Source organism: Leptonychotes weddellii, chromosome X, assembly GCF_054177405.1.
Source record: "Leptonychotes weddellii isolate Sample4059 chromosome X, ASM5417740v2, whole genome shotgun sequence".
NCBI classification, from domain to species: domain Eukaryota; kingdom Metazoa; phylum Chordata; class Mammalia; order Carnivora; family Phocidae; genus Leptonychotes; species Leptonychotes weddellii.
In genome coordinates, this window is record NC_138385.1 from 25,677,869 (window position 1) to 25,704,423 (window position 26,555).

Here is a 26,555-nt window from a genome sequence, read left to right on the forward strand (position 1 = left end):
CTCCCTCTGCCCCTCCCACCCCTCTAAAAATAAATAAATAAATCTTTTAAAAGAGACTTTTATTAACAGGTGCTTTCATTTTGTTGACTCTTGAAAAAAGTTGTAAACTTGTATTACAAATGAAAAATGAGGTTCTTGAGAATTTCAGTTTGACCAGATATGAAGCAATTTAAAAACCTGTAAAGGTGTATTGAGATTGCAAATGATTCTGATGGTAGAGAACACTCATTTTGAACCCTAATTAAGTGAAATATTGTCCCCCTCCATAAAAGAATGCTATTCTTCTCATTAGCAGACCTATATTACAAAAATATAATTACTATTATATTTTGAATTTCATCAATAAAACACTTGTGGAAATTTGTTTTCTCTCTTGTTATATAGGTCTACATAATTTTCTTGATTTTGCTTCTTGGCCCTCAAAGCCTAAAATATTTACTCTCTAGCCCTTTACAGAAAAAGTTTCCTCACCCCTGCACCAGACTAAGACACATCAGGGGGTGAGATTATTTATAATTGATCATTACACAACTAGTATATAGTGCGGTGCCTAATACACAGTAGAAGATCAATAAATACTGAATAACATGAAATCATAGAGATGACATTTGAGTAAGATCTAAGGAACACTGATTCCTTAAGATTTGAATTGATTTTTTAAAATCTGATTATATTTGACACACGATATTACATTAGCTTAAAGTGTACAACATAGTGATTCAACTACTCTATACATTATGCTATGCTCACCACAAGTGTAGCTCCCATCCTTTATCATGAAATACTAACACAATGCCATTGACTATATTCCTTATGCTGTACCTTTTATTTCCACGACTCCTTCATTCCGTAACTGGAAGTCTGTATCTCCTTCTCCCCTTCACCCATTTTGCCTATTCTTCCACCCCCTTCCATCTGGCAACTGTTTGTTCTCTGTATTTAGAAGTCTGTTCTGCTTTTTCTTTGTTTTGTATTTTCAATTCCACATATAAGTGAAATCATATGGTATTTGTCTTTCTTTGTCTGACTTATTTCACTTAGCATCATACCCTCCAGGTCCATGCATGCTGTTGCAAATGACAAGATCTCCTTTTTTATGCTTGAGTCATATTCCATTGTATATATATACACCACATTTCTTGCATATTTTATTTAATTCATGTTCATTTGAGGTCTAGCAGATGGCTTTAAATTCCTCTTGGTTTACATCCTGTGTGTCTTGAACACTACACTTCCTGCAGCCAAACTGTCAATTTCTAGACACAAGCTCCTACGGCCTTCACTAAGTTCTCTGTTAAAAATCCACTATTTTGGTGTCTTCATTTGGATTTTTGAAGTTAGCCAATGTAAACTGTCTCAGTGTCCTTATTCTGGATTGCTCCAGGCTCTTGTCCTCCACAAAGAGGGTCCTGGCAGAGTTTCAGTATGTTCAGTTTCAGTATCTTCCAAAGAAGATACATAAATAACCAGTCAGCACGTGAAAAGGTGCTCAACATTAGCCACCAGGGAAAGGAAAATCAAAACCACAGTGAGATACCACTTCACACCCACCGAGATGGTTATGATCAAAAAGACAGACAAAAATAATTATTGGTGAGGATTTGAAGGAATCAGACCCCTCCTCCATACATAGTCTGATGGGGATGTAAAATGGTAAAATTGCTTTGGAAAACACTCTTGGCAGTTCCTCAAAAGGTGAAACATAAAGTCACCATATAACCCAACAATTCCACTCCTAAGTATACAACGAAGAGAACTAAAAACATATGTTCTCACAAAAACTTGTACACCGATGTTCACAGTAGCATTAATCATTATATCCAAAAAGTGGGAAAAACCCAAATGTCCACTAACTCATGAATAAACAGAAGGTGGGATAGCCATAAACAGGATATTCAGCCATGAAAAAGAATGAAGTTCCTTTTTACGGATTCATTCCTATTTTTACCCGTTCATGCTAAAACATGGATGAACCTTGAAAACATTACGTGGAGAAGCCAGACACCAACAGCCACACGCTGTTTACTTCCTTTCATATGAAATGTCCAGAAGAGGCAAATCCCTAGGGACAGAAAGTAGCTTCGTGGTTGCCAGGTGCTGGGAAGAAGTGGGGAGTGACTGCTAATTATATGGGACGATGAAAATGTTCTGGAATTAGATAGTGGTGCTGGTTGCACAACTTTGTGAATATACTAAAAACCACCACATAATACACTTTTTAAGGGTGAATTTTATGTCATATGAATTATATCTCAAGTTAAAAAAGATACCTCTACTTCATTAGGTACTCATCCTGAATACAGCCATTAAAATCAGAATCCTCTTTAGAGGCACACCTAAAACCTGTATTATGCCTATAACGTGTAAATATAGTTCTTTGTTATATCTGGTTTTATTGTATCTGCATATACATACGTGTACAGAAATATACATGAATAATTTAAATAGTATTAAGAGTGTCCCAAGTAAAGCAGTTGCACCTAACTCAGGCCGAGGCAAACGAAGTTCTGAAGGCTCAGGACGCCCCCGCGCATCCGGGCCTAATGGTCCGGCCCGGAAGTCCACAGGAACGCTACTGACACGTGACCAGCGTTGCGGCTGGGAAAAGGCTCGACGCCCGTCTGTGACGTCATTTCTGCGCGACCCTTAGTTTTGGCAGAGCGTTTTCGGGCTGCTCCCGCGAACGATGCCGAAAGTAGTGTCCCGGTCGGTAGTCTGCTCCGACACCCGGGATCGGGAGGAGTATGACGACGGCGAGAAGCCCCTCCACGTCTACTACTGTTTGTGTGGCCAGATGGTCCTGGTGCTGGGTAAGTAGTCGGGAACCGGAGGGCGTCTGCAAGAGGCGAAACTTCGGGTTCTCGAGGGCGGATATTCTCTGGATGTGATCTTCGGGAACTGGAGGGCGTCTGCGAGAAGCGAAACTTCGGGTTCTCGAGGGCAGATTTTCTCTGGCTGTGATCTGGGAGGCGCGTCTCTTGGAAGATTGGTGGGCTTTCCTGCTCCATGCTGATGCTTCCCTGCCCCACTCCAGGGCAGCTTTTCTGTTTAACCTTGAGTGTATCCAGGCTTCCCTCAAAACTAAATTACTCCTTCAGAAAAAATAGACTGTTTATCTCCCTTTCCTCCCACTCCGCCTCTAGAAACTTTGTAACCTTTTTGCTGCGTACTAGGATGCTGTCATAGCTCTTAAACGAGAATAAAACTAGTTCCCTTGATCCTACGTTCTCTTTCAGCTGTAACCCCATTTCTTTGCTTCCTTTTTAGCAGAACTTCTAAAAAGAGTTGCCTATATTGCCTGTCACTGCATCCTCACTTCACATTGCCTGTTGACCTCACTTCGGGCAGACTTCTCTTCCCACCTCACCTTCAAGGTCAATAACTGAACCTGTTAGTAGTCCCCGTGGTCGATTATCAGTGCTCATTTTAGTCCTCATCTGTGTCATTTGACAGAGATGATGATTCCATCCTTTTTAAAACAGTTTTTTTTTTTTCATTTGCTTCCAAGACTCCACAATGTCCCGATTTTCCTCCTACCTTGATTTTGCCCCTCCTCAGTGTCTGGCTCCTTCTCTGACTCCGATTTTTAGGCACCGCAAGCCCCTAGGGCTCAGTCCTCTCACCTATTCTCAATTTGTACTCACTCCCTAAGTGACCACAGCCATTCCCAAGCTTTAGATACCATTTGCATGCTGATGCCTCCCAAATGTTCATCTTTAACCTACATTTCCCTTCACACTCCAGCTGCTTATTCCCTGTCTCCACTTGGATGTCTGATGGGTCTCTCAAAAACAGTCGTGTTCAAATCGACTTCATGATCCCGTACTTACTGCTCGCCACTGTTCCACCCTAGTGCAGAGTCAGTGGTAGCACTAGTCACCCAGAATCTCAGAATCAGGCTTGACTTTTCTTTCCCTTACCTTACACCCATCCAGTCCATCAACACATCCTGCCAGTACTTAAAAATCTTTCCAGAATCTGACTACTTCTTACCACTTCCATTTCTGCCGCTCTAGTCCAAGCCACCATCATCCCTCACCTGGAATTGCCACAGCCTCTTACTCTCCACTCCTTGTCTCCAGTGGTCTGTTTTCTGCACAGCAACCAGAGTCCTGTTCCAAACTGGTGTTTTCCTGTAAAACTGAGAGTAAAACCAAAGTCCGTACCTAGACCCTGCATGTTCAGATCCTCAGCTACCTCTTGGACTTCGTCTCCTAACACTCTTCCCTTGGCTCACTGCGCTCCAGCTGCAGTAGCCTTCTTGATTTTTCTTCATCATGTCAAAATGTTTTGCCCCCAGGGTCTTTGGGGTTGCTGTTTTTTCCTGCCTCGAACCCTCTTCCCTTGGTGCTTTCTTATTTCATCCAGGTCTCTGCTGAAATATCCCTTCCTTAGAAAACTCTTCCCTGACTATCTAAAATGGCACCCTTATTACACTTTGTCCTCTTACCCTGCCTGATTTTTCTTGGTAGCCCTTGTCACTATCTGAGATCACTGTCCATCCTCTTAATATCCTGCTAATTTTTTTTATTAGCACTTATCATTATCCAAGGTCATGTTATATAATTCTTATTTTTAAATTTTCTGCCTCTTCCACTAGAATGTAAACTTCATCAGGGCAGGGACTCTGCTTTGTCCTTTGCCGAATCCCCAGCACTGTGTTTGAACTGCGCCTGGTACGTAGAGAGCCCTCGAATCTGTTGTATAAATGAGTTCGCTCTTAATCACCTAGAGTTGAGTCTGAATTCTTGTTCTCCCTCTTAGTAAATGTGTGGCAAGTCTCTTGCCTTTTGTAAGCCTCAGTTCCCTCATTTCTAAACTAGGAATACAAAATGTCTACTCCAGCAGGTCATTGTGAAGATTAATGAACATGCAGACTGCCTGGTGCTAACTCCCCCGCCCCTTCCTCCATTAATCTCAAATCACTGTGATCACTTGACTTCTCTGTGACCCTTTAGGTACTTCATTTGCATTATATCAATTTCCGTCTGCTTTTTAACTGCACCTCATTTATTTCCTGTATGTTTTCATTGCTTTCAGACTGACACTCCTCGCCACATGTAGCATAGCACCGACCCTCTCTCTCTTTTTCTAAGCGCTTAACCACTTTTCCCAATGCCCTCCTCATAGGCGTTTCAGGACGCTTGATTGTCTCATCTGATTCTCATGCATTAGAATGCAAACCAAGTGTACTGTGATCACAGAAACACAGCAAACTTGCCATGCTGGGAGGGACTTTTGAGATATTGTCATCTACTTATCCTTCAAATAAGGAAAGAAAAAAAAAAAACAAAAGGAAGTAACTTGCCAAAGATCGCCACGATGGTAACAGAGCTCCAGATCTTCTGACACCATGTCATTTTCAGTTGGGAAATTCAATAATAGGCTTCCATAAGCCTTAGTAATTATAGTAAAATATTATAGTGCTAAGGGCCCCACTGAACACTTGTGATTGCCCCAGGGTACCTTTCAGTGGCTCTGGTGACCGAATCTTACTCCATTTCTTCAGACTGTCAGTTAGAGAAATTGCCCATGAGGCCCCGGGATCGGTCCCGTGTGATTGATGCTGCCAAACACGCCCACAAGTTTTGTAACACGGAAGACGAGGAGACCATGTATCTTCGGAGGTAAGAGGTTGATGCTAGGCTTTCCTTCTTGTGTTTCGGTCTGGTTCTGAGGAATGTGAGTACCCCATCTAGTGCTAAACAGGTGGTTCTTATGGGCCCAACACTTTGACATTTGTGTGAGCTCTCTAACTTCTGTTAATGCAGCAGTACCTTTGCTGTGCTTTGTTGAAATGCTGCTGAGATGTGCTAATGTGCTATTTGATAGCTGTAATTTGGTTTTTTTGCAAGTAGAATGAGTTCATTCAACCTGTGATGTCTCGGAGTGTGCCATGTGCCAGGCACCAAGCTGGGGACTGGCTCTGTGGAGATGAATAAGGTACTGCCCTTCCCATTGCAGAGCCCACAGCTCAGTGGGGGAGCGGGCCACCTGTTGTGATAGGATAAAATGCCTAAAGCTGTGAGCCAAAAGCTATGGGAAAACGGCTGGGAGCGGGTCATTCTCCTGAAAGGTGGTCAGGAAAGGCACCAAAAGATGATGGCATTTGTGTTTGGCCTCGAACTAGGATTTCAGCAAGGAGATGAGGGGGCTGAGGAGCATCCCGGTGGAGGGAATATGGAAGCATTGAAAGGAGCACTTACGGTGTGCTTGGGAACTCGGAATGGTCCTTGGTGACTGTAGCCCAGGTGACTTTACAGGAAGGGGTTCGTGCATCCTGAGGCGGGGACAGAGTAAAATGCTGAAGTAGGCAAGTTTGGACCGTACCTGCCGGCAAGCGCCATCTCTCTCTTTTAAGCAGGGGAGTGACATGGTTGGATCTGTTTGAGATTTGGGAGTCCTTGGTTGAGGTAAGGAATTGAAACCTGGGAAGGGCTAACATAGCATGGAATGTGAAGCAAGAAGAGAGAGGACTGAAGATATAATCCTGGGGAACATTGACATTTAAAAAGCAGACAAAATAATTGGAACCTGGCGATGTGGAAAACGGGAGGCGAGAGTATCAGGAAGTGCGTATGTCTGGGGAGGGTGGTTATCAACAGGTGCCTGAGGCCACAGAGAGGTCAGTTGTAGGGAATTAAAAAGTCCAGATGTTGGGGCGCCTGGGTGGCTCAGTCGGTTAAGCGACTGCCTTCGGCTCAGGTCATGATCCCGGAGTCCCGGGATCGAGTCCCGCATCGGGCTCCCTGCTCAGCGAGGAGCCTGCTTCTCCCTCTGACCCTTCCCCACTCATGTACTCTCTCTCTCTCATTCTCGCTCTCTCAAAATAAATAAATAAATCTTTAAAAAAAAAAAAAAAGTCCAGATGTTCCTTCCCACGCATTTCATTTCCTGAGCTCCCGCTCTGTGCCAGGTCCTGTCCAGAAGCCTGTGACATGCCAGTGTATTTATTTGCTAGGGCTGCTGTCACAAAGTACCGCCAACTAGGTGGCTCAAAGCAACAGAAATTGTCTCCCATTTCTGGACGCTAGAAGTCTGAAATGAAGCTGTTGGCAGAGCCATGGTCTCTCTGAAGGTTTTAGGGGAGGATCCTTCCTTGGCCCTTCCTAGCTTCTGGTGGTTGCCAGCAATCCTTGGCATTTTTTATTTTATTTTATTTTTAAAGATTTTATTTATTTATTTGACAGAGAGAGACAGCGAGAGAGGGAACACAAGCAGGGGGAGTGGGAGAGGGAGAAGCAGGCTTCCCGCTGAGCAGGAGCTCGATGCGGGGCTTGATCCCAGGATCCTGGGACCATGACCTGAGCCGAAGGCAGACGCTTAGCCAACTGAGCCACGCAGGCGTGCAATCCTTGGCATTTCTTGGCTTGTAGATGCAACACTTAAGTCTTTGTATCAACACATGGCCTTCTCCCTGTGTCTCGGTCTCTTGTTTTTCTTCTCTTCTTTTTATAGGGACACCAGTCACATTGGATTAAGGGCACATTCTGCTCATCTACATGACCTCATTGTAACTAATTATATCTGCAAGGACCCTCTTTCCAAATAAGGTCACATTCTGAGGTTCCTGGAAGGACATGACTTTTTAAGGGATACCATCCAACCCCGTACAACCAGTCAACAAGCAAAGAACCCTGCCTGTATGGAGCTTGTATTCTAGCGTTGAGCTGGGAAAAGCGACAGGCTGACATCTTGCTATGTTAATTTAAGAAACCAAACTGTTGTCAGCCCACAGTAACGAAAGGAAGTACCGCTAGGTGACATTCAATAGCAAATCAGGCCTCGAGCACCATTGTGACAACTGGGCTTCTAGAACTGTGCAGCTGAAGAGGAAATTGGTTATATACCAGATACAACTCGAGGCCAATAATACAACCAGATTATAAAATTGATGAAATCTACAAAGGAATGCCCTTCGGGAAACATGGAAAATACTCCATTATGGTAAATAGGAAGGTTGACAAGTAAGATGCCCTATCTAAAGCTAACCCGTTGTCTTATGCTTTTTCTCCCTCCATTAACCCTTATTTAGTTTTCTGATTTTGAAAATTGCCAACTGTGCCTGGGTGGCTTAGTCTGTTAAGCGTCTGCCTTCAGCTCAGATCATGATCCTGGGGTCCTGGGATCGAGCCTCACATCGGGATCCCTGCTCAGCGGGGAGTCTGCTTCTCCCTTTCCCTCTGCTGTTCCCCCTGCTTGAGCTCACTCGCTCTCGCTCTCTTTAAGATCACTAAGATATTTATGATGTGTTTATTATATATATATCATAGTTACATATAGTAATTATAATAGTATTACTATATATTGAAACCGATCTAAGAACACAGCAGGCCACAGGCCCCCATGGCACTAAAAGGCAGATGCCCTCACCCAGAGGCCAGAAAACGGAGTGGCTTTAGTCTGAAGTAGAAACCCTGGCATCGAACCAGCCTGTTCCTGGAAGCGAGCCAGCTTTGGGACCTAGCCTTAGGGCCAGGTATTGCCCAGGCTCTTGGCCTCTGGCCAAGTGACTCTGTTGGGCCAGAGCGTTCTCAAGAGTTTACCAACAAGGCAGGGTAAACTTCCCTTCCCACCCCTCCCCCCAGTTGACGTCATTCCTGCTCTAATCATGAGCAGTCTGTCCAGTGGCCCACTCTGGTGTGCTCCCCTGGGGGCATTTCGGCCCATTCTCCCTCCTTAGCCAGCTGTGTGTGAGAGCACCAGTTGCGGAACACGTGCAATCTGCACGCCATATGCCCAGGATCCCAGGGGCCTGTTGGGGGGGCTCAGTCGGTTGAGTGTCTGGCTCTTGATCTCAGCTCAGGTCTTGGTCTCAGGGCCGTGAGTTTGAGCCCTGTGTTGGGCTACATGCATGGAGCCTACTTTAAAAAAAAAAGGGGGGGGGGGCGCCTGGGTGGCTCAGTCGTTAAGCGTCTGCCTTCGGCTCAGGTCATGATCTCAGGGTCCTGGGATCGAGCCCTGCATCGGGCTCTCTGCTCCACGGGAAGCCTGCTTCTCCCTCTCCCACTCCCCCTGCTTGTGTTCCCTCTCTCTCTGCCAAATAAACAAAATCTTTAAAAAAAAAAAAAAAAGTGTACATATGCCCTGGAGCCCATCACGGTCCCCCTCCAAGCCTTCCATTCTAAAGTGCCTCTCTTTTGACACTGTTGTTCCCCGGGCCCCCTTTCCCATCCAGCAGTCCCACTGTTGCAAATCCAGTGCTTTTCTGTCTGTCTGTTGACCCTGCCTCCCTTGATGCTCTCCTTCCTTGAGTTCTGTGAAGCTGCTCTGGAGATTCTCGTACTTCTTTGGCTTTCTCAGTCTTCTGGATTCTTCTGCCGCCTGCCCCTTAAATGTTGGTATTCCCCTGGGTTCTGACCTGGATCTTACCCCCTCTCTCTTTATACTCTCCTTGGACGTTCTCACAACTTTTCATGGCGTCAGTTACACTTACGTGCTGGTGACTCACAAAATCTAGATCTGCCTACGTTTCTCTCCTGTACCCAGAACTGTATATCTAACTGCCTACTCTACCTCTTCACTTGATGTTCTGTCTCAGATCCAACATGACCAAGGCCAAACTCCTCATTTCTCTAGTAAGGAAATACTGCAGATGGGCTGACCCAGCACCACCAGACACTCCTCTTTTATACCTGCCTGTATACTGGCATCTGCAAAGTTAGGGTGTATAGTCCAGTGCCTGCCCCGCCCCCCCAAGACCCGTAAGATTCTGAATGTGACTTCACTTTTGCCAAGTAAAAGGGATAGAAGTTTTTGGATGAGGCTTCCAAGGGAAGGCCTTTTTACTCTTCTAGTCTTATTCCTTCCTGCTTTTTGGGAAAACAGACGTGATGATTGGAGGACTGGCAGCCATCCTGGGACCGGGAAGGAAAGGCCACAAGAATTACAGAGCTTTCGCCATCACTGTCCTTGGGTCCCGGTCATGGCCATGAACCACGTTTTTTTTTTTTTTTAAGAGGGGGAGAGACAGTGGGGGGCAGGGGTAGAGGGAGAGAGAGAGTCCCAAGCAGGCTCCATGCCCAGCATGGAGCCCGATGTGGGGCTTGATCTCACGACCCTGAGATCATGACCTGAGCCGAAATCAAGAGTCAGACGGTTAACCGACTGAGCCACCCAGGCGCCCCTCTTCTGGATGTCTTTTACAGGAGAACAAACCATGGTGTTGAAGCCACTGCAGACAGGTCTCTAACTATCAGCCAAATACAGTTCCTTCCTTCTCCTCCTCCTCCCACAGTGACACCCCCATTCATGCAGTGGCCCAAGCCGGAATCTGCGAGCCAGTCCTCCCTTTGTCTCATCCATCCCCAACCCCACCATCCCCTGCACACACCAGTCGAGTCGCTCACCATGTCCTGTTGACTCTGCCTTCCAGTCTCTCTTGTAGTTGCCTCCTGTTTAGCCCTGCTGCAGTGCCATCTTTCCAGTACCTACCATCGCTTGCTTGGGCTGTTGAAGCAGCCTCTTATCTGGTCTTTTTGCCTTTCATTTTGTTCTCCTCCAGTCTGTTGTCTACTGTCTGAGTGATCTCAAATGCACATTACATAAGTCTCCTGCTTCAAATCTTTCAGTGACTCGTCACCTATAGCAGTGCTTTTCAAACATTTTTAGACAATGAATCCTTTCTTCAAATGAAGTGCTTGTCCAGAAGTATAAATAAGCAGGAAGCTGCTGTGACTGGGGAAGAGTCGAGCCCAACCCATTAAGGACTCCTCCCCTCCCCCTATCTAGTTTCATTTAGGGGTCATGGTTGAGTACAATTTTAGAAATCATGGTTAGCAGGGTAAAATCGAAGCCTGAAGGCTCTCTGTGATCCTTGTCTCCTGGTACTCCTTGATTTTTTTTTTTTTCTTTTTCTTTTTTTAAGTAAGCTCTGCGCCCATTGTGGGGCTTGAACTTACGACCCTGAGATCAAGAGTCGCATGCTCTACCAACTGAGCCAGCCAGGTGCCCCTTGATTTTTTTTTTTTTTTAATAACATTTATCGGGGCACCTGGGTGGCTAAGTCGTTAAGCATCTGCCTTCGGCTCAGGTCATGATCCCAGGGTCCTGGGATCGAGCCCCGCATTGGGCTCCCTGCTCCGCGGGAGGCCTGCTTCTCTCTCTCCCACTCCCCCGCTTGTGTTCCTGCTCTCGCTATCTCTCTCTCTGTCAAATGAATAAATAAAATCTTAAAAAAAAAAAAAAAAAAAACACTTAAAAAAAAGCCCTAATGCCTCAGCTCCACCCTCAGAGATTTAGTATTTTGAATTGAGGGGTAAGTCATATATCATAAAACTCACCATTTTACAGTGTACAATTCAGTGGTTTTAGTATATTCACAAGGTTGTGCAACTATCATCACCAATTCCAGAGCATTTCATCACCCCCCAAAACTAACCTTGTACCTAATAATAGTCACTCCTCATTTCCTTCTCCCCCAGCCCCTGGCAACCATTAATCTACTTTCTGTCCCTATGGATTTGCCTATTCTAGATACCTCATTAAAAAGGAACCATAAATATTATAGCTTTTTGTGTCTACTATCTTTCATTTAGCATGTTTTCAAGGTTCATCCTTGATGTAGAATGACTCAGTACTTTATTCTTTTTTGTGGCTGAATGACATTCCATTGTATGGACATACCACATGTTGTTTATCTGTTCATCAGTTGATGGGCATTTGGGCTCTTTCCCCTTTTTTTTTTTTTTTTTTTTACTATTACGGGTAATGTAAATGTGTGAACGTGTGTACAAGATTTTGTGTGAATGTGTTTTTGGTTCTCATGGGTGTATACTAATGAATTGCTGGGTCATATGGTAATTCTATGTTTAACCTTTTGACGAACTGTTACAGTATTTTCAAAAGCGGTTGCATTCTCATCAGTAATGTATGAGAGTTCCAATATCTCACCAATATTTGTTCTTGTCTGTCTCTTTGATTATAGCTATCCTAGTATGCATGAAATAGTATCTCATTGTGGTTTTGATTTGCATTTCCCTGCTGGCTAATGATGTTGAGCATCTTCTCATGTACCTTTTGGCTATTTGCATATCTTCTTTGGAGAAATGTCTTTTCAAATTCTTTGCCCATTTTTTAATTGGTGTATTTGTCTTTTAATTGCTGAGTCATAGGAATTCATGTATTATGGATACTAAGCCCCTAACCAGATATATGATTTGCAAATGTTTTCTCCCATTCTGTGGATTGCCTTTTCACTCTCTTGATGGTATTCTTAGAAGCATAAAAGTTTTTAATTTAATCAAGTCCAGTTATTTTTATCTTTGCTTGTGCTGTAGGAGTCTTATCTAAGAAACCATTGCCTAATTCAGGGTCTTGAAGATTTATGTCTACATTTTCTTCTAAGAGTTTTATAGTTTTAGTTCTTAGGTTTAAGCCTTTCATCCATTTTGAGTTAAATTTTTTTTGAGTTAATTTGTTTAGATGGTGTGAGGTAAGGATCTAATCAATTTATCCTTGTACATGTGGATATCCAGTACCATTTATTGAAAGTCTGTTCTTTCTCCTTTGAATGGTCTGGTACACTTGTCAAAAATCAATTAACCATGTATGTGTGGGTTTATTGGGACTCTCAGTTTCATTCCATTGATCTGTCTATCTTTATGCCAGTACCACCCTGTCTTGATTACTGTAGCTTTTGTGGTTTTTGAAATCAGCAAATGTGAGTCCTCCAACTTTGTTCTTTTTCAAGATTGTTTTGGCTATTCTAGATTCCTTGCAATTCCATGTGAATTTTAGTATCAGCTTGTCAATTTCTGCAAAAAGCCAGCTTGGATTTTGATAGGGATTGTGTTGAAGCTGTAGATTCATTTAAGGAGTATTACCATCTTAATAATGTTAAGTCTTCAGTCCACGAGCATGGGATGTCGTTCCATTTACTTAGGTGTTCTTTAATTTCTTTCGGTAATGTTTTATAGTTTTCATTGCACAAGTCTTGCACTTATTTTGTTAACTTTTTCCTAAGTATTTTATTATTTTTGATGCTATTGTAACTGGAATTTTCTTAACTTTATTTTTTATTGTTCTTTTTTTTTTTTAAAAGATTTTATTTATTTATTTGACAGAGAGAGAGAGACAGCGAGAGAGGAAACACAAGGAAGGGGGGGGAGTGGGAGAGGGAGAAGCAGGCTTCCCGCGGAGCAGGGAGCCTGATGTGGGGCTCGATCCCATGACCCTGGGATCATGACCTGAGCCGAAGGCAGATGCTTAAAGACTGAGCCACCCAGGCGCCCCTTTACTGTTCATTTTTAGTATATAGGACTACCATTAATTTTTATATATTGATCATGTAACCTGCAACCTTGCTAAACTTATTAGCTCTAATTGTGTATATGTTTGTGTGTTCTTTAGGGTTTCTATATGTAAGATCATGTCATCTACAAATAGAGATGGTTTTACTTTTTCCCTTCCAATCTGGATGCCTTTTACTTCTTTTTCTTGCCTACTTGTGCTTCCTAGAACTCCTCGTACAATGTTGAATAGAAGGGTTGAGGGTGAGTATCCTTGTCTTGTTCCTGATCCTAGGAAAAAAGCTTTCAGTCTTTCACCATTAAGTATGATATTAGTTTATGTAACTGTTAGGTAACTGTTAGTGCCTGTGGGTTTTTCATAGATGCCCTTTATCAGGTGGAGAAAGTTCCCTTCTATTCCTGGAATATTAAAAGGGTTTTGAATTTTGTCAGATGCTTTTCTTTTGTGTCTGTTGAGATGTTGAGATGATCGTGTGTTTTTTTTTCTCTTTTGTTCTATTACTGTGGTGTCTTGCTTTGGTTATTTTTTATGTGTTGCACCAATCTTGCATTCCTGGGATAAATTCCACTTGGTCATGTATGATCTTTTTTAAATGCTGCTGGATTCAGATCGTTGGTATTTTTTGTTTTTTGAGGAGTTTTGCCTGTGTATTCTTAAGCAATACTTATCTCTAGTTTGTTGTCGTTGTGCCTCTGTCTGGTTTTGGTATCAGGGTAATACTGGCTCCATACAATGAGCTGGGAAGTGTTTCCTCTTTTGCAAAGTTTGTGAAGCGTTGCTATTAATTCTTCTTTGAACTTTTAGTATAATTCACCAGTGAAGCCACTCGTCCTGGGCTTTTCTTTGTGCAGAGTTTTTTGATTACTAATTAAATCTCTTTACATGGAATAGTCTATTCAGATTTTCTGTTTCTTTTCCAGTGAGTTTTGGCAGTTTCTGTTCTATTCTAGGAGTTTGCCCATTTCATCTCAATTATCTAATTTGTTGCCATATGGTCATTCATAGTATAATCTTAACAGATCTTTTTCTGTCAGACCCGTAGTACTCTTGATTTTTTTTAAAGTCCTACTAACATTAGACTGTGTAATTCCCTGAATGTGCTGTGCTGTTTTGGCTCTGCACATAGTATTCCCACTGCTTGAAATACCACTTTCTATCAGGACTGTTGGCTTTCAATCACCTGCTTGTGAAGCTTTCCATGACTGCCTCGGACAGACTTGGTACTCCCACCTCTGCGTTCCCAGTACACATTTCTCCATTTAAGAACTTACCTCCATGATGGTAATTTTCCTCACTAAACCGAATTCTTAAAAGAATTCTTTCAACCAATGTTTATTGCATGTCTATTTTGTTTCCAGTACTTTGCTCGGCTCTGGGGATAGAGTGGTCAGACAGGCATGGTCTCCGTTAATCTCTGATCTCATGGACCTTACAGTCTAGTGGGATGACAGAAAAATAAAGTCATTATGATTAGGGGAAGTCCTGTGAATGAAACAAAGGGCTCATACAAAGAATCTCATGAAAACCTCTTTGAAAAGGTGGCTGAGACCCCCAAAATGAGAAGGGGAAAGCAGTGAGAAGAGCATTCCAGGGAGAGAGAAGCGTGTGTGTGAAAGGTCTGAGGTGGGTCATGAAAACCTCTTTGAAAAGGTGGCTGAGACCCCGAAAATGAGAAGGGGAAAGCAGTGAGAAGAGCATTCCAGGGAGAGAGAAGCGTGTGTGTGAAAGGTCTGAGGTGGGAAAGCGCTTGTTTGTTCAAAGAACAGAAGCCTGGTGTGGCTAGTTCATAGTGAGGGAGGGCATCTGTGAGAGAGACGGGGGCCCAATTTTGTGCTCAGCTGGTGCCTGGGAGGCCTACATGGTAAGGAGGCTGGATTTTATTCTAGGTGTCTTAGGAAGCCACTCTTGCCTCTGTTTAAAGAATGATTTGGAGCGAAACAGTAGTGGAAGCAGATTCTAGAATAGCAGTTAAAGTTTGTATGTTAGGTATGAATTTAGAATGGAGAAGGCCTAACTGAATACCACACATGCGTGCACGCATGCACACATGCTGTTGATTTGACTGCACAAAAATCTAAAATTTCCACATTGCCGGGGGGGGCAGTCAAAGACAGATGTCAAACTGGGGAAGAAATATTTATGAGGCCTGTCAACATTTGCAAGTCTCCTTAATAGACAATAAAAAGACAACTCAACAGGCAAAAGATATGAACCGACAGTTCACCCAAAAAGAGAAAACACAAATGCCTATAAAATATGGAAAAGATGCCTGACTTCACTCTTTAAAAAAGGAAATGCAAATTGTGAGAGCACAGTTTTCACGTGCCAGATTGGCAGTCGTGCAATTTAATAACATTCGGTGTTGGTGAGACTGGAGAGAAACAGGAACTCTCACTTTGGCGGTGGGAACATAAATTGGTTCCACTTCCCTAGAAAGTAATTTGGCAGTATTTAACAGAATTTAAAGTGGATACGCGGGGCGCCTGGGTGGCTCAGTCAGTTGAGTGTCTGCCTTCGGCTCAGGTCATAATCCCAGGGTCCTGGGATCGAGTTCCGCATCGGGCTCCCTGCTCGGCTGGAGGCCTGCTTCTCCCTCTTCCGCTCCCCCTGCTTGTGTTCCCTCTCTCGCTGTCTCTCTCTCCATCAAATAAATAAATAAAATCTTTTAAAAAAAAATAAAGTGGATACACTTCTAGGAATTTATCCAACAGGTAAAAGACATTTCGGTTCATCCACACAAAGGAATACAATGCAGCCCTTATGAAGCATGGGACACCTCTTTGTCAATTGGTAAGGAAGGGTCACATATATATTTTCTAACCAGGACACATTTTTAAGCAAACAAAGAGGGGCGCCTGGCTGGCTCAGTCGTTAAGCGTCTGCCTTCAGCTCAGGTCATGATCCCGGGGTCCTGGGGTCGAGCCCCGCATCGGGCTCCCTGCTCCGCAGGAAGCCTGTTTCTCCCTCTCGTGCTCCCCCCGCTTGTGTTCCCTCTCTCACTGTGTCTCTCTCTGTCAAATAAATAAGATCTTTAAAAAAAAAAAAAACAACAACAAAGAAGTAGAGAACAGTGTAAGGTATGCTGCATTTGTCTAAAAAGGAAAAGAAATAAAATATATTTTATTTATATATCAATAAGGATTCTTTGCTTATATCATCAGTTATCTCTGGGAGGAACAGAAGAAACCAGAAACAATATTTGCCCCCCAGGGAAGAGAACTGGGTGGGTGAAGGGTGGGTGGGGAGGATATTTGCTTTTCTTTGTACTCATATGTGTACCATGTATGCATATTGCTTATTAAAAATGGAAACAAACAAGGGGAGGGGAAGTGAGGAGACCAGTCCAGAAGCTATGACAGTCGGCCAAGGAAGAGATACTGGTGGCCTGGGCTAAGATGGTGGCCGGAAGGTAGAGCAGAGCAGACAGGTTCAGGATCTTTTTTTGGAGATGATAAATCCGTAGGATTTGCTGATGGACTAGGTGTGGGAAATAAGGGAAAGAGAAGAATCAAGGATGAGTCCCCGGGTTTCCGTTAAGCATCTGGGTGGGTGGCAGAGTTGCTTACCTAAGGCAGTCTTGTGGGCTCTTGAGCGTGGCGGCCTCGGCTTGAATTCAGCCTATTCTGCTTCCGGACTCCGACCTGGGGCAAATCATGTGCTTGGTTTGTGCTTGGGGGCCTTCATCCGTCAAATGGGAATGGTAATAGGAACGACCTCACAGCGTCGCTCCAAGGCGCAAGTGACTTACTCCGGGTGATCTTGAGCACGGTGTACACGTGGTTGCTAGTATTAGCGCTGCTGTTGTTGTTGTTACCCGTGACCCTGGCCGTTGCTATGACTATAGCTTCTACCCCTCCCCCCCCCGGGTCAGGGGGACGCCTGACCCGTCCTCGGGGCTCAGGAAACGTGTGTGGGAGGCGGGGATGTCTTAAGATTAATACACGTTCAACTAGCCGGTTCATCTAGGAAATGAAAACTTTCGAAAGGCCCTTTTTTAGCATTTGAAGAAATGAGGTAGTGAGGCGGGTAGGTTATGAGATTTGTTCATCTCTTTTTTTTTCTAATTCCGTTTTCTGCACAGGCCTGAAGGCATTGAACGGCAGTACAGGAAGAAGTGTGCCAAGTAGGTATCTAACAGCGCGGCTTTCTCCAAGCAGAAGAAAGGAGAGGCAATAACGTGTTTGGAAAAGAATTAGGCGGGTACAATTCTCTGTTGTATCTTTATCCTTACGATCCCAGCTGCCTTCGAACTTCAGCTACACAAATACCAATATGCTCCTCGGATAGACTAGTCAAAGTCACATCTCTGACCAGCTGGTCACAGAAATGTTCTTTTTTTTTTTTTAACATCGTATCATTTTTTCAATAGACATGTGATTTATGTATGACAAAATTTGCCCTTTTTTTCCTTAAGTAATCCCTGCGCCCACTGTCGGGCTTGAACTCGCAACCCCAAGACTGTCACACGCTCTACTGACGGAGCCAGCCAGGCGCCCCCCATATTTGCCTGTGTTAAGCATACAATTTGAGAAGTCCCGACAGAAGCATGCAGTCCTCTAACACCACCCCTGCCACGATGCAGGCCATTCCCCGGCTCCCCGTGTGCCCTTTGCTGTCAGTCCCCTTCTTCACCCTACACTGCCCCCCCCCCCCTCCGCCCACCGCAGCCACTGATCTGCCTTCTGTAGCTACGGTTTTGTCTTTTCTAAAAATGTTATTGCCTTTCCTAAAAGTGTTATCTAAATTCTACAACATGTGTTCTGCTACGTACAGTATGTATCTTTTACGTTTGCTTTCTTTCACTCAGCACAGTGCTTCTGGGTTTCAGCCAAGGTGTCACATTTATCACTAGTTTGTTCCTCTTTGTGGCTGAGTAGTATCCATAGCACCAGTTTTGCTCTTCACCTGCAGAAGGGCATTTGAGTTGCTAAGGGTTTTGACTATTCTGAATAAAGCTCTTATGAACATTCTAGTATAAATCTTGGTGGGGACATGCGTTTTCTCTTGGAGTGGAATTGCTGGGTCATATGGTAAATGGAACATAGCATAATGTAATCCAGACTTATTTATAAAGCCTATTGTAGGCCCACAGACCCAAGAACTTTAGAAACTGTTCTTTAAAGCTATGTATACATGTCCAGCTTTAGGCCGTTAATAGTGAGAATACTAAACTACAGTAAGGTTCATCTTGTTGATGGCACGACAGTTACATCTCGGCTCTCAGAAGACTCATGACGGAAGAATCAAGGCACGGAAATGCCTGAGAAGACATTTTAGTTCCCAGCCACATTAGAGTTGTTAACTTCGTTTCATGTCTTTTTTTTTTTTTTTTTTTTTAAGATTTGGTTTTTAAGTGATGTCTGCACCCAGCGTGGGGCTCAGAGTCACAACCCCAGGATCAAGAGTCACACACTCCACCGACTGAGCCAGCCAGGTGCCCCCCATTTTATCATGTCTTATGAGTCTACTTCATGTAGCTGAAAAAGTACAGTAAAACTGCCCGACCAAAGAAAGTACGACGATTACTCCACAGAGTAGTTTGCTAACCACTGCAGTGGAGCCTTCATACTCCCTCTCGACACCGCAAAAACCCAAACAAAACCGGACAAAACCCCACGCTAGGTACCCAGACTTCTTGGAAGAATGGCAGCAGTTTTTCCCCCCCCTAAAGATATATCTATTTATGTGAGAAGGAGAGGGGAACCCCAGCAGACTCCATGCTGAGTGCAGAGCCTGACGCGGGGCCCAGTCCCACGACCCTGAGATCCTGACCTGAGCTGAAACCAAGAATTGGATGCACCACCCAGGCACCCCAGCAGTTTTTTTAAAAATACGTATTTTTAGGAAACTTTTATTATTTTTAAATTTTTATTTATTAAGTAAGCTTTCCACCCAACATGGGGCTTGAACTCACAACCCCGTGACCCGGAGTCGCATGCTCTCCCAACCGAGCCAGCCAGGTGCCCCAGAATGGCGGCAGCTTTAACTGGAAAGCAAACAGCGGCAGGGGCCAGCCTTTCCCAAACTTCTCCAATGATAAGAATCACTTGGGATGCTGAGGAAAGTGACAGGTTCCCAGGCCTCAGCTCCCCAATTTGCTGAATCACGATCTTCGATCTTCGGAAGGAGGGACCTGGGAATCCAAGCAGCAGTTGTAACAAATTCTTACTTGTTTAAAGTGATTCCTCAGTGATTCTTACGAAGTTGTTTTGGGAAACACTGGAAGGAGTGAATCCTTAGTTTACGCCACAAACAAAACTGTTCCCCAGCGTCTGAGCGCACTTTGGGAGTCCGTGTTTCGGGGATTTGGCTTGTGAGCTTCCCAGAGATTGGCTCTGCTCTTTGCAGGTGTGGCCTGCCACTCTTCTATCAGTCCCAGCCTAAGAATGCCCCCGTGACCTTCATTGTGGACGGAGCAGTGGTCAAGTTCGGCCAGGGCTTTGGCAAAACGAACATCTATACTCAGAAACAAGAGCCTCCTAAGAAGGTAATTATTGAAGGAGACTGACTGGTTTATATAGCTACGAATCTACGGATCACCCTCCATCTTTAAATAAGATTATAATGGGAAAGTGCCCTTTATGGATGCATTCTTTATTAAGAGGACGCCGTCTTTATGGGTAAGCCGATGTTACATGTAACATCCAGTATGCGTTCTTTTTTCTTTCCTACGGCTGTCCCAAGAGTAAAGCTAGAAATTGTATGGTTTTGATTCACATTGATTTCCTTTGAAATGTCTTCTTTTTTCAGTGTGGACAGTTAAAACGAAAGGAAGGAGGCTCATTTTTGAATATACTTTTAAAAGCCTTGACGGCAAATGTTAGAAAAACAGAATCCAAATAGAAAGAAAAAAAAAAAACCCCACCCCATTGGCACTTTTAGATAGGTCAGCCTGTCCCAAAGAGGTGTGTCCTCCCCCCCAACCGCCTCCCCCTGCAACCAGTCATGTGTGCGCGCCCGCGGGTGGACACACGCAGGAGCGCGCGCGCAGCTCACAGAGCCTCTTGCGGTGAACGAGACTGATTCCTCCTCCTGTGACTCCAGGTCATGATGACCAAACGGACGAAAGACATGGGCAAGTTCAGCTCCGTCACGGTGTCGACCATTGATGAGGAGGAAGAGGAGATCGAGGCTGTGAGTGCTTCTGCTCTCAAGGGAACTGGGTTGGGGGGTGGGCCCGGAAGGAACGGGGACTCTAAAACCAGCCCATTCGAGTAGCGAGTAGCGGAGTAATTAGAAATGTTGCTCCCAGGGGCGCCTGGGTGGCTCAGTCGTTAAGCGTCTGCCTTCGGCTCAGGTCACGATCCCAGGGTCCTGGGATCAATCCCGCATCAGGCTCCCTGCTCAGTGGGGAGTCTGCTTCTCCCTCTCCCACTCCCCCTGCTTGTGTTCCCTCTCCCGCTGTGTCTCTGTCAAATGAATAAATAAAATCTTTAAAAAAAAAAGAAAGAGGGGCGCCTGGGTGGCTCAGTCGTTAAGCGTCTGCCTTCGGCTCAGGTCATGATCCCAGGGTGCTGGGATCGAGCCCCGCATCGGGCTCCCTGCTCAGCGGAGAGCCTGCTTCTCCCTTTCCCTCTGCCTGCCTCTCTGCCTGCTTGTACTCTCTCTCTCTCTGTCAAATAAATAAATAAAATCTTAAAAAAAAAAAAAAGAAAGAAAGAAATGTTGCTCCCAGGCGTTAGTCTGCTAGTAAGAAACTAGAGGAGCCTGGGCCGGTTCCTGTCTCCCTGGATCCCGAGGACATCCGTAAAATGAGGACCGGGGAGTTGGACTGGATCGGTGGCATTTTCCTAATGTGTTTTGAGATGCTTTCATGGGGCAAATCCCTCATCCCTCTTGAGTGTAAAGCCTATTGGACTCCACGGTTTCGGGTCCCGTCCAGTCCGGCTCGAGTGGTTTATGAGGCTCTCCTAACCTTTGTGGTCCTTCAGTATAATGAGGTTTACAGGGAGATGCCATTGGTTATTTTTCAAATGGTTTCGGCCGAAACCTGAGCTCTCCTGGATTATTGAACAGCTGATGAGTTTAAAGGGAACAGAGTCCATTTCCGGAATAATTGTGAGATGTGAGTAGCATGAATTGCCACCTGCGGTCTCTGACTCTGGTACTGCCGGCTTACGGGTGCTGCTTTTCTTCCCCCAGAGAGAAGTCGCCGACTCGTACGCGCAGAACGCCAAAGTGATCGAAAAGCAGCTGGAGCGCAAGGGCATGAGCAAAAGGCGGCTGCAGGAGCTGGTGAGTGGCCCAGGGCGGCAGGCATTTCTCGGTCTGAGAGAGCCTCCCACGCTCAGGGAACTCCTGCAGGAAGTCCGGGGGGGCCCTGGTGTAGCTGGCGGCCAGCTGTCTAACCCTGGCCTGTAACGGTCGGCATGCCCTGTCCAGTGACCACGGGCTCCAGGCCCGAAGTTAGAGGGCTTGTCGGCTCGCCCTGACCAGAACGGTACTTGCACCTGCTACCTGGGGCCCGAGGTCAGGAGGTGAAGGTCGGGGTCTGTGGACGCGCTCCCGGGGTGCAAGGGCGGGCAGCAGGGCCTACATCGGCAGCACCGGGATGGGGGCCGCCCCCACTTTCTGTGTCGGTCACGGGCTCCTCGTAGCGCGCGCACCCTTCCCGTCTGATGGCGCCTGCAAGCTGGGTCTTCTGGGTCCTGATGCGCTTCCGCTAGCTCTTTACCATCGGACGTCACTGCGTTGCTGCCCCATCAGGGGCTGTGCCGGCCCTTCTGATGACCAGAGAGGCTTCTTTGCTGACAAAGGTGGTGGGTCTTGGGAGCGGCATTGCCTTGCCTTCGTGGTCGAGAGCCGTGCCTGTCACATTTGCCCAGGGGAAACACCGGGGCTTGCTTCTTTTTTTAAGTCTCCTATTTGTCAAGAGCAGATTTGTAATTTATAAAATGCCACAGAAATGCATTTGCCTCGAGTGCTCTTGTTAAATTATTTTATTTTGTTATTACTCTGGCAAATGACTGTGTAAGTTTCTGAATGCTAACTCGGTTTTACGTGTATCTTGCACGAACCAGCAACCAACAGTTCGTGGACCGCACGACCTGAAGTAACACCGTTCTAGAACAGTGTTTCTCTTCCTGTTCTGCCAGGTATAGGACAGCGGTATACCACAGTATCCATTCCCTTGGCCCTTTGGGGGGCCTGGGGCTGGAGGAGCCCTGCGCTGATCACCTTCGACTGCAGCCTTTTACCACGCAGACACCATCGTTGTCTGTACCGTAATATCAGAAGGGGTGGAAAGCGGTTGCCAGAGATTCATAGCGACCTGCCAACCACTATTCTAGTTTCTGTACTAAATGAACACCAAAGGATAGTGTTTGGGCAGTAAGAAGAAGGAAGGAAAGTCAGAATTTCTATGGCACGTCTCAGGGCATATACTTTTCTTCCTTTCCAGGCTGAACTGGAAGCCAAGAAAGCAAAGATGAAGGGGACCTTGATTGACAACCAGTTCAAGTGATCAGGACCCTTCTCTCAACCCAGACCGGAGGCAGGCGTTTAGAGGAGGAGGAAAAAGAACCGTTTCTTGACTCCATGGGCAGGTGGCCACGTTTTTGCCCCAGCAGAAGGCTTTCCATTGCTTCCCATCGATTCCTCCTACTTTTGGTGAGGTCTTTGAGTCCATCTGACCTGCTTTCTAGAGATGGGCTTTCTAAATCTTTTCTGTATATAGGTCTTCTGTACTATTTTTTGTTCATTTGATGTAAACTTCTTCAGCTGTGTGGAAACTCTATGAACACATCAGTGCTCGAGTGTCTCTCATTTCTAAAGTAGCTGTTCTTCTTCCCTCTTCAAAGTTAATAAAATGTTTATAGATTTTTGAAAAAAGTAGTATGATGTGTCATAGAAAAAGTGGCGTGGATTATATTTAAAGTTACAGCAACTCTGATTCTTTTAAGTGACTCTATTCTTAGATGGGCAGGAATTGGCTAGGGTTTGAATCTCTACTGTCAGAAAAAGAATCCATGAAAAGCCAGAATCTACATAAAGCTTCCTTTAACTTCACGTTCAGAGAAACTTCCCTAGTAACAAACTACAGAAATGATCCCTGAAAGTATAGTCTTGCTTCCTTTACTTCAAATGGTAAAGTTATAGGTGAGTCCTTATCGGACTTTGTACTTAAAGAAGGAACAGCCAGATTAGAGTAAGGGGGGGTGGGTAGGGTAGCCCAGATCTAAAGGAAAACGGGCTCGCATTAAGCAACCCAAGGTAACTAGCGTCCATTAGGCAGCTACAAAGAGTACTGCTTCCCTATGTGGGTATGGGAGGGAGACCTAGAGTAAGAAATGATACTGAGACAAAACAAAAGTATCTGTTGGCTAGCTTGTATTTCACATTTGCTATTTGTAGAGGAGTGTTGTCTATTTAAATATTAAGGGGTGCCGGGGTGGCTCAGTCAGTTAAGCATCTGCCTTCGGCTCAGTCATGATCCTGAGGATCGAGCCCCACGTCGGGCTCCCTGCTCAGCGGGGAGTCTGCCTCTCCCTCTCCATCTGCCCCTCCTCGACTCATGCTCTCTCTCATTTTCTCTCACGCTCTCTCTCTCTCAAATAAATAAATAAGTAAAATCTTTAAAAATAAAAAACATATTTCATGTCACGCTGTCTCGGTGGTAGCAGTATGGAGTGTCACATGCCTGTTGTGATCTCTTCACCTGTATTACAAGCTGCCGGGGCCAGAAGGGGCCTTGAACCTCCTTGTACTCTCTACAGTGGGTTGCACTGAGCAGTCGCCCAAGACAGGTATGCGAGGCGCTGTTGGGAAATAATAGGGCATTTTTCTTTGCTTTTTTCCTGCCTTCCTTATTTGGAAGGCAAAGTAGCTTGGAGTAGGGGGGTAGATGTGAGCTAGCAAGAACTGGGAGAAAGAGGGGTGGCCGGGGTCCTGGGAAAGCACGGGTGTGGCTGTGTTACCATCTTCCCAAGTTATTCTCCTGCATCCAGTGAGGTCTTTGCAATGGAGTCTTCCTCTCCCCACCTCATTTCCTGTCCTTGTTCTGAAAGGTACTTCAGCAGCATGTGGATGGCCAACCATAATCTCCTCACAATTCCTTGACTTCCCCTCCAAACAGTGACCTTTACCTTCATGCCACTTTAGCCACAAACTCCCATGACCGCAGCCTGGCTGCCATGTCCACAACCTCTGAGATCCAAGACTCTAGAGCGATCCAAACTTCTGTGATCACAGCCTCCTAACATTGCTGCTCTCATGCTCTTACTTCCACTAAACCTGTTCTCTTTGTTTTTAGATGTGAAGGATGGTTATTTTATCAGTACTTATAATCAAAAATAGCAGTAGTTTACCGATGAGGATAATACTCTTTAATGGGTACTTACTAAGTGTCACGTGCCATGGAAAGCACTTTACGGGGTATTATCCAAATCTAAACAAGACGACAGTCCCATGAGATAGGTCTAACTGTTCTCATTCTCATTTCACAAACGAGTATCTGAGGCTCCGAGAGCATAAGTTTCCCAAGATCCCATAGCCAAGAACTGATAAAGCCAAAAATCTGACTATAGAACTAGGCTGAATTGCTTCTCCTGTAGGATTTTTTTTTTAATCTAATACTGAGAACAGATAGCAATTTCATGTTGAGAAGCCAAGTAAAATGCAATGTCGAGACACTTGCATAAAGGACTCCCTGTAGCAGATGTGTCGTCACGTTTCCACATACTTTCTGAAATATGTGTCCTTAGATACTATCCCTAAACCATTTTAACATCTGGTTCAAATTACACATTTTGCTTCGTCTTTAAGACTGCAAATCATGGGGCGCCTGGGTGGTTCAGATGGTTAAGCGTCTGCCTTTGGCTCAGGTCATGATCCCAGGGTCCTGGGATCGAGTCTCGCATCAGGCTCCCTGCTCGATGCAGAGCCTGCTTCTCCCTCTCCCTCTGCCACTCCCTCTGCTTGTGCTCTTCTGTCTGTCTCTCTGTCAAATAAATAAATAAAATCTTAAAAAAAAAAAAGACTGCAAATCATGATGTCATTAGCACCAAATAAACATGTGCTCCTTAATGTTTGCTTCTTTCATACTGAAATACTAAAATGATATGCCATGGTTTCTCTATTCTCTTTATTTTCTTGTAGGATTTTAGCAGCAAATACGGTGTTTTAATGTTAGTACTAAGAGGGGCGCCTGGGTGGCTCAGTCGTTAAGTGTCTGCCTTCGGCTCAGGTCATGATCCCACGGTCCTGGGATCAAGCCCCACATCGGGCTCCTTGCTCAGCGGGGAGCCTGCTTTTCCCTCTCCCTCTGCCTCTCTCCCTGCTTATGCTCTCTCTCTCTGTATCTGTGTGTCTCAAATGAATAAATGAAATCTTTAAAAAAAATGTTAGTACTAAGAGCCATATTGAAATTTTGGAGACTCTTACTCTATTTTTTTTTGTGTTTGTGCAGATTGTCAAACGTAATAAAATAGTAAAATGTTATAAAATGTTTCCACTAATAATTAGTGACATTTGGAAGTGTAATTCTTCCGCATAAGAGAAATTGAAAATCTTTTTAAAAAACTAGCTTGTCTCCACCATTTTGCAATCCTTATCACTGTGGACCACCTCCTTTTCTTAAGGCAAAAGCTTCCCTTTTTAATTTCCTTGATGTTTTATTCTGCTGCTGCTTTACCTCTCTGACTACTCTGTTTTTTGTAAGATTTTTAAAAAGATTTTATTTATTTATTTGTCAGAGAGCACAAGCAGGGGGAGTGGCAGGCACAGGGAGAAACAGGCTCCCTGCTGAGCAAGGAGCCCGATGTGGGACTCGATCCCAGGACCCTGGGATCATGACCTAAGCCGAAGGCAGATGCCCAACCGACTCAGCCACCCAGGTGTCCCCAACTACTCCATTTTTTTACTCAGTTATAAGAAAGCACAGTCCATTACACTTGAGCTTTTAGTATCTGATACTCCTCCAGGAAAACAAAAACCATCACTTATGATGAACTAAACCTGCTTCTACACTTCACAGAACCTCGATCCTCCTGTTTTCTCCCAGTATTGCCATTCTGTCACTACCCATCGTCTTTCTGACCCAGCCTGATCCTATGGTTGGGGATCTGAAGTCCTCTCACCTTCAACCTTCTGACCTTGAGTTTGTTCTTTTTTTTTTTTTTTTTAAAGATTTTATTTATTTATTTGAGACAGAGAGAATGAGAGAGACAGAGAGCACATGAGAGGGGGGAGGGTCAGAGGGAGAAGCAGACTCCCTGCCGAGCAGGGAGCCCGATGCGGGACTCGATCCTGGGACTCCAGGATCATGACCTGAGCCGAAGGCAGTCGCTTAACCAACTGAGCCACCC

General features: G+C 44.9%; 1 protein-coding gene and 1 pseudogene across 2 annotated transcripts; one reads left to right on the forward strand and one right to left on the reverse strand.

Annotated features, from left to right (window-relative positions):
- The first annotated feature begins 2,620 nt into the window (after positions 1 to 2,620).
- STEEP1 (STING1 ER exit protein 1) lies at positions 2,621 to 23,082 on the forward strand. 2 transcript variants are annotated; one of them, XM_081808330.1, is made up of 7 exons: positions 2,621 to 2,810; positions 5,510 to 5,627; positions 17,333 to 17,374; positions 19,600 to 19,738; positions 20,296 to 20,385; positions 21,394 to 21,486; positions 22,652 to 23,082. In XM_081808330.1, exons 1-7 carry the CDS (start codon positions 2,687 to 2,689, stop codon positions 22,712 to 22,714), a joined length of 669 nt encoding a protein of 222 aa, XP_081664456.1. In that variant the 5' UTR covers positions 2,621 to 2,686; the 3' UTR covers positions 22,715 to 23,082. The 2 variants fall into 2 exon arrangements, with proteins under 2 accessions (XP_081664456.1, XP_081664457.1); XM_081808331.1 differs by lacking the exon at positions 17,333 to 17,374.
- Positions 23,083 to 23,204: 122 nt separating this feature from the next.
- LOC115943651 (small nucleolar RNA U3) lies at positions 23,205 to 23,318 on the reverse strand (annotated as a pseudogene).
- Positions 23,319 to 26,555: the final 3,237 nt, after the last annotated feature.

What these genes read in the sequence shown, in the direction of transcription:
- STEEP1 (XM_081808330.1), top strand. Translation starts at nt 2,687, where the DNA reads ATGCCGAAAGTAGTGTCCCGGTCGGTAGTCTGCTCCGACACCCGGGAT. An exon ending in GAGACCATGTATCTTCGGAG is followed by an intron (nt 5,628 to 17,332) that starts GTAAGAGGTTGA and finishes TTTTCTGCACAG; the next exon opens with GCCTGAAGGCATTGAACGGC. An exon ending in AGGAAGAGGAGATCGAGGCT is followed by an intron (nt 20,386 to 21,393) that starts GTGAGTGCTTCT and finishes TTCTTCCCCCAG; the next exon opens with AGAGAAGTCGCCGACTCGTA.